This window comes from Opisthorchis viverrini (assembly GCF_000715545.1).
Source record: "Opisthorchis viverrini unplaced genomic scaffold opera_v5_377, whole genome shotgun sequence".
NCBI lineage: Eukaryota > Metazoa > Platyhelminthes > Trematoda > Opisthorchiida > Opisthorchiidae > Opisthorchis > Opisthorchis viverrini.
Window position 1 is genome coordinate 388,145 of NW_008752018.1, and position 7,678 is coordinate 395,822.

Consider the following 7,678-nt stretch of genomic DNA (forward strand, 5'->3'; position numbering starts at 1 on the left):
ACACAAAATTATTCTGCATGAAAACAAGTCCTCAACAGGTAAATCTTCACATGGGATATCATGAAGTTGAACGCGTCACTGCATATCGATGCTTGGGTTCTATAATTTTGCCAAACAGGAAGGTTAAAGAAGAGATTGGAATTCGTGTCCCTTATGCAATTCGTGAAGATCTCACGGAGAAGTGAAATCAGTTTGCGTACAAAAGTTTATGCCTCAAAAGCACACATCCAGGGTTGTCAAACTTAGCCGGGTAGTGTATGAGACTNTTGCGAACATTCAATGACTGAATAAATACTCATCTTGGTGGTTAGTGGATGCCATTTCACGTTTCACATCTCAGATAACTACTGCGTGGGTGACAAATTTGATAGTTCAGTCACGTTGCGCGAAAACTCAAAGGCGAAGTTCGAAAACTTGCTCTTTCGCCATTTCCAGTGTGGCGCCGCCGCCTTAATGGGCGCCAGAGAACCTGGGTCGTCACCTAGACTTACAGGGAGTTCGTTGTTGGAATCAAAGCTCTGTACGGACCAAAAGGGCGACCACTGTTCTAGGGAACAGGGACACTGTGCTTGGTTAGAGACCTTGTAAGATATGGCTGCTGAACGACGTCTTGATGTCACTTGCTATCCAGATTGCTTGAATTAGTGTCTGCAGGTGTAGGCAGCTCGGAATGATTGTAGTAAGCTAGCACTAAGTCTCTCCCCCATCCATCTTTGTCCTTTTCTTCACAACGAGGCTTTCAAATAAATGACGGTTGTACGGCAGCGAAGCATCAGTGTCGAACCCTGATGTCATGCTTTCGATGATGGTGACTGTGTTTGAGTGACAACGGTACGGTGAATATGACAGAGGTGTCCACTCTCTCTCTACTGTTATTCAGGTTCACACAAAAAAAACGAAACGAGACGCGCAAAAGAAATTCCTCAAAATCCCAGTGTTCAGGTAGTTGTTGACGATTATCTCGTCGGTCTGGAATATGCAGACAACACTCTTTGGGGAGGAGAAGACACATACGGTTCTGGATAAAGTGACCAAAGTAATCTCATTCTTTGGTATGCGTACAGCACCCAAAAAGTGTAGGTGCATGCAAATGGATATGCAGTCACTTAACACACCACTTAAAACCCATGGAGAAGTACCCGAGGTTGTGGAGAGCTTGGAAGTTGTACAGGTGCCGGTCGTGATGTCAGAGATGAGGTCAATGCACAAACCTTTAAGCCTCGCGTCGCGTTTGTTCATTTGGGGCACCCGTGGTCACAAAAACGTATAGCCCCGAATCTCAGGGGATGTCACGCCACAGCACGGGCTGCTTTGTTGCACGGCTATAAGGCGTTGCCTCTGACAACAGGTCTTCGACCACGGTTGTCTCAGAACCATTGCTCGTGTAAGCTGGTACCGACAGATCCGCAACGAGAGAATTAGGGAACCAATGTTCAGTTGAGTAGCAGAGACTTCAAGCGGAGGATATATCCAGCACCAAAACCTGCGATGGCCTGGTTACCTGTTGCTGTTTCCAGTGCCCGATTCAGAATGGCAGAATCAGAATGGTGGTCAGTCTTTATCTAGCAGAGAGGTATGGAGGCGATTACGAATAGTTTGGGCGATGTTGGTGCAACTCGTCTTCTAGGATGGGGACCACGTGACCTTTATTGATCCTCTCTATGCTTGGTTTGGAACGCTACAAGATATGGTCGAATCAAAGACAACAGCGTTCTGTCGTCAGTTTGCTCCCAGACAAAGTGTCTGGAGACGATGAAAACTCGATATAACTGTGGTGACCTGATATGAGATCTCTTTCTCGTCCGCTTTTAATCCCTTCTTCACAATAAGACTTTCAATTACCTTATGGTTGTACGACAGAGATGCATCAGGGTCAAGCACTAGTGTCTGTGCTCCTGATGACGATGCAACTCTGTCACTAAGCAATACTGAACGACGATTACGAATTGTGTGCGCCCCTCTAAAGCATTAAAAATGACTATGAATTGTGTGCGCCCCTCTAAAGCATTAAACGGCCAAACCCAGAATGTCGGTTAACAAATGTAGTTAAGAGGGGAACGATGCTTCCAACCGAGGGGATGGGTTCCTTCATTAGTTTACCTATTCTTGAGCTCTGGATAGCTCAGTAGTTAGGTTGCAAACTCACAAACCCGGAGGTCCGTTTTAGACTGCTCCTGTCTAGGTTACGGAAACCTTGCAGTGCCCAAACTCTTGTCCTCACATCGGGTGGCACAGCTGCTAGACACTGAAAGTGCGCTACAGCTGAACGAGGAAAGACACTAAGCTGATTTCATTCCAGACAAGTAGGTTGGGTTTCAAGGGCCTTGAGAAACCTATTTACACCCACTTTATCAGTCGCTTGCTGCTCATTCCTTTCGAATCAATGTGAGCTTAGTTGGCCGAGTTAATCGCTCAGCCGTGGAGTTCAGGTGTCGTGGACCGTCGGTAAAGCCATACATAATGATGGGAAGAAGAGTAATGCGACTTCGATGCTGCGAGATCATGTGTAGATGAAACCGATGAGAAAGTTGTTCATAGAAAAAGACAGTAGCACTAGGCAAGACCTCACCTTGACTGTGTTCTCCTTCATATTCTTCTCATGCTCAACCACCTTGTTGGCCCGAAGTAGCTCAGTATATTGCTGCTGTAGCACATGCAGTCCAAGCCGGTTCTCTTCCTCCTTCTGCCGCAACTGCTCATTTTGGTCAGACAGTAGAGCTGCTTTACTGGAGATTTCTGTGAGCTTACGTTCAGTGGTCTGGACAATGGAATGTTGTTTTTTGGAGCGGGAGGAGTAGAATTTATGAACAAAGAAGGTGATCAATGCAACCCGTCGAGAGGTAAGACGTACAAATGAAAGTGAACAACAGTACACCGTTCGGAGCGTGCGAAGCAAGCAAGTTAGGCACAATGATAAAGTGCACAAAAAGTGAGATAAAGTGCGGCTTCAAATCACTGCGACATATGCTCAGGGCCTGTCGACAAGAAATTATCGTTTACCGTCTCCTCATAGTAATCATCTACTCACTCCTAGGCCATGACAACCTAGATTTACGCCAAAGAAATCACGTGCTATCCTAAAACAGCAATGGTAAAAAGCACATTTATCGGGCAGGGTCAGCAATACAATTGATTGGCCGATCACATGAGAAGTGAAAAGGTATTGAGGGACCAATAAAAGTAGCCATAGTAACGTACAGTGAAGGATTAGTTGAACTGACATTAACATGAAAAAAGGAGATTCATCAAACTAAACAGTGGTAGTAATGTGCTTCATAGGCGAAGATGAGAACTGTACCAAGCCAAATAGTGTTGGGATTCATAGGGAACTTCTGTTCTGGCTTTGATATTCCAGTCCGTGACTAGTTCTACCGTTTCTAAGATGTATTTAGTTTGTGCGGTCTAGAGCAAGTGGCTCCTGATGACAATGGGCTGGCTCCGTTGAATGCTGGTGAGCCTAAATTAAACAGATTTTCATAAAGATAAATTAGACGGCCAGATGTCCTCACACCGAACTGATACAAATTAACATAACGCAAGTGATTACCGCAGTATACGACAAAAAGCCTAGGAATATACCCAGTTTGGCGATCCTTTGTTGGCCCATACGGCTGTAACATAACAAAAGGATGAACAGACCAGAGAAAAGACCCTAGAAGAGTGCAGGATGAAAGAGATGACGTGTTGACAAAGGAAACTTCCTTGTAGTCCTATTGAATGGAGAAACAGTCGAAAAAACTCGACTGCAACACTCCTAAAGTTAACAATATTTAATCAAGATTGCAATATCATGTAAAAGCCTAGGAACTAGACCTACTCGTAGTTGCCCCATCAATTTATTCAGCTCTTCGTTCGATTCTTTCTCTAAGACTTTACGCTTGCGCGACGGGGATCGTTCGGCCACTTTGACAGACACACTGGAGGGGCTTGATATTTCCTCAACAGGATCAACAATATGTTCCACATCCGGAAGTAAGAGAGGTGTTGATGAATTACCACTAGTATCAGCAGCGTTTACCAAACCGACCATTCGTTTGGCTCCCCGACGCTTTGACCGTTTGGAGGATTTTGTAACCGACGGTTGAGGTGAGTTGTGAGCAAGGGAACTATTAACAGCCAACTCGGAGACTTTCACAAGTTCAGTCTGTTCCGTGGGCGCAAGACTTTGCATTTCAGGCATATGTGGTGCAACTGAACATGCCTCTGACTCTGGCAATGAAGATTCTTTCACCTCGAACGAGCGTATTGAACAAAGATCACCATCTGCGATGTTAGGGGTAACACGCGCATGAGGATGTGCAGGTGCCGTCTCGGTAGTTTGTTCAAGATCAGTATTTTCATCACTTGAGGATCGGCTACTAAGTTCCATCTTCGAAAGATGGTGATTAGAGTTTGAAAGTGAGGGTTGTTCATCCTCATCCACAGTTTCGTCCGAAGTTTGTGTTCTGTCCGCATCCTGTTCCAGCGGAAAACCAAGAGCATCTGGAGATCCCAACTTTCGTTTGTACTTTTTAGCCTTATTTTTCGTCTTCTTCCTAGCCGGACTCGTCTCCTGAATCACGGCAGGTGGTGGCGATGATGAGATGATGGCGGCATGCTTGAACATATAGAACAAGATGCCAGATATCATACACACGACCAAGGTGATGCAAGTGCCGACAAGGATATTGTCTAATTCAAGCTCCATAAGAATATTCTGCAAAACAAAAGAATGGTATATTTGAAACATGTGGATAAATTGTGGTTGTTGTGTTGCTGGACGTTGTTGGTTGATTCGGAAATGAGTAGCCAAATTTATACAAAGTAATTCCCATGAGAAGGAAGATTGATATTCCTTTAGTAACCTATCTGTTCACTGAGCTTGGCAACTGGCTTGCAAATATTTCGTTTCCATAAGAGGAGGCAAAGTCGTTACGCAGGCTTGAGATAGCTCACTGATTTTTCAGTTGTTCCTATCTAGGCCTGGACAACCTGGCAGTATCCCAAGTCGCACGCCAGATGTGGACCGAAAGAATGGTACAGCTGAACGGTTGGATGGATACGTCCTCCAAGTCCAAAAGAGTCGCCAGTATCTCGGGCCACTGATAAGATAAAATGCAACTCCTCTACAGTGTCCACACAAAGTGTTGCCAGTTAGCCACGACCAAGAAAAGAGGCACACTGGTTTTCCAAAAGAATCGCCAACGGGAATGAGACATTTTTCCTTTCCTGAGAAAGAACTCTCTTTGAACGATCTTGGTTGATGGAGGATGCTGTTTCGAAGTATATACGGAGTGAAGTTGACCTTCGGACGTTCAATGGCTCGTAAACCAGAACGAGCATCATGCTACCGTCTCGGATCGGCTGCCCCGATCGGCATCGTCCAGCCATACATGGAACGATCTAGTATCAACGTGGCATATGATATGGCTAGAGTCGAAACTGGATCTGACTTCGTCTGTAACCGCCGTTCCTGGACAGCGATAAGACGCGACATCCATGTATCTGGCTCATCCTACTACGTGAGTCGACCACCACAAAATGAAGGAGGTGAAATTGACCAGCCAACTAGATTTTTCCTTTGCTTTTCGAAAGTTACATAAAGTCTCAAAGAAAAAGAATGTGAGGCATGTAGGCAGCTGAAACAATGTGAACAAACACAGACAGATCCCCACAGTGTGTATTTCAAGGTTAGGAAAATAGATTGCAACTTATAGTGGTGTGGCGGCTTTCATACTCCAAAGACCCACTGAGGCATACGATGGGAGGTTGCTTTGAAACTCAGAGTTTGACATATCTCTCTGATCGGTGAATGAGGTCTGGTGGCCTCGGTCTCCTGCTTTATGGATGGAACATGCACGGCGACTTTTCTTGATGAAACCCGCTAACCAGAAGGTCGCTGAAAACCTTCTGAAGTGTTCAATCAAGAAAGTGTATTGCGATATATCAAATACAGTACCAGCGGAAACATTAGACATTTCTGTGTAACACATTAAGTTGCAGAATAGAATAAACGAGAGATTCAGCTGCGATTCTGTTTGGTTTCTCGATAACACCGATTTAATTTGCAAATGAATGTATTCCACGAAAATATGACAATATTACCTAAACAACAGGTGCCGACCATTAGAATTGCAGTCAGGCTTTTAATCCGCTTTGGGTGAGTAACATAATAGTCGTCCTAGCTAGATTAACGTGGCTGGACATTATCCCAACCTGCGTACAACCATGAACCTTACAACTAGAAAAATGCCACGCCACGCTAGCCGCTCCGTGGCGTCCCAACAGTTCGGTCAATCAACCGCTGAACATACCAATCTGAACGTCGAAAACATTCACCTGCCGAAGCTTCCCTTCTTACAGCTCCACATACTCCTTATCCCAGACGCCACCCTATTATGAATTTTCTCTAGAGGGATCAAGACACTAAGACTGAGAGCTTTGTTCACCTTGTGTCACACCTTGCGGGAACTTCGGTGTATCTATTTGGGCGAGATTGCTCAGTGGTTAGAGCAAGAATTTACTAACCGGAAGGTCCGTGATTCGAACCCGACCACTGCACCTCGACTTCTCCTGTCCGAGCTTGGGCAGCCTCATGCTTCCTTCGGGTGACATAGTAGCTAGGCAGCGAAGGGATGACAGCTAAACGATTTAATTTTTCTGATTTTATGTGTAGTAACGGACTCAAACAACTAAATAACCACTTTCAAACCCCAAAAGCTTTCTGTGAAGCTCGACCCCATAAGTAATCAGTGTAGTGAAAGTTACGCTTTACTGCTATTTCCATTAATTCACTTTCACTTGTCATTTCAGCCTATACTGTGCTTATTTGTTGAATAAAGCCTATCCTTAGGCGAAGTCTTCTCATTCTACTCAACGGATCAATAATCGATTAACTAAGTCATCGACTCCCACTACAATCAGGACATCATCATCACCAATATTACCGATAGTAAAACTAGAAAGAAACATCGGTATTTGTTGCCGTATATTGAAGTCAGTTTGGTTGGACAGAGCGCTATAATGGAAAGAGTAAAACGGACAGGGAGGAGGACCTAAGGCTACTCCAACCACAAACATCCAAGGTACATAAATCTCGCAGAAAGACAATCTGGATGGAAAGACAGTAAGGACGTCTTTAAGTCTCCGGCCAATTACGACGAGGGTCATGTGGACTACAGCCCAGAAGACGAACAGCGCCAAAATCATCCAGACTTCTTGTAACATCTACCCCAGACCTAAAACTGCCACCTCGACGTGGTGGTCGGGTTTTAGTGATGCAATGATTCCATAGGCTACACTGGCTGGAACTTCGTTCCACGAGGTACAAACATGCAAGGAACGCCAAAAGAGAGCAGTCAGACCAAGAGCAGTGAGACCCCGTTCTACGAGTAACCGTATTACGAGGCGGTCTGGGGATAAATTCATACTGTCCTCTACGATGAGTGTGAAGGTAGTAAGGTATTTCCCCAAGGCGAACAATATGTCCATATTCATGAAAGCAGTGATGCTGACTTCCCTCGCAGACTTAAAAACCGCACGCCCCAATCGCCAAACGATTGACCCTAACTGAGATTAATGAGGATGATGATGATGATGACCCTAACTCATCATCATCATCATCAAAGACAGCAACATCAGTGTTGGCACTGGTGTTTCACTGCCGTACCACCATAATGTTCGTCTATATATATATATA

General features: G+C 44.9%; 1 protein-coding gene across 1 annotated transcript in view; it reads right to left on the reverse strand.

Moving 5' to 3' along the window:
- T265_10371 (hypothetical protein) overlaps positions 1-7,678 on the reverse strand; it is a gene marked incomplete at both ends in the record, with an annotated part of 47,751 nt that overhangs the window by 34,991 nt on the left and 5,082 nt on the right. Inside the window, 3 exons of the mRNA XM_009176726.1 lie at positions 2,570-2,758; positions 3,818-4,696; positions 7,231-7,548. Coding sequence (XP_009174990.1) covers positions 2,570-2,758; positions 3,818-4,696; positions 7,231-7,548 — 1,386 coding nt within the window. The remainder of the gene's footprint in view (positions 1-2,569; positions 2,759-3,817; positions 4,697-7,230; positions 7,549-7,678) is intronic.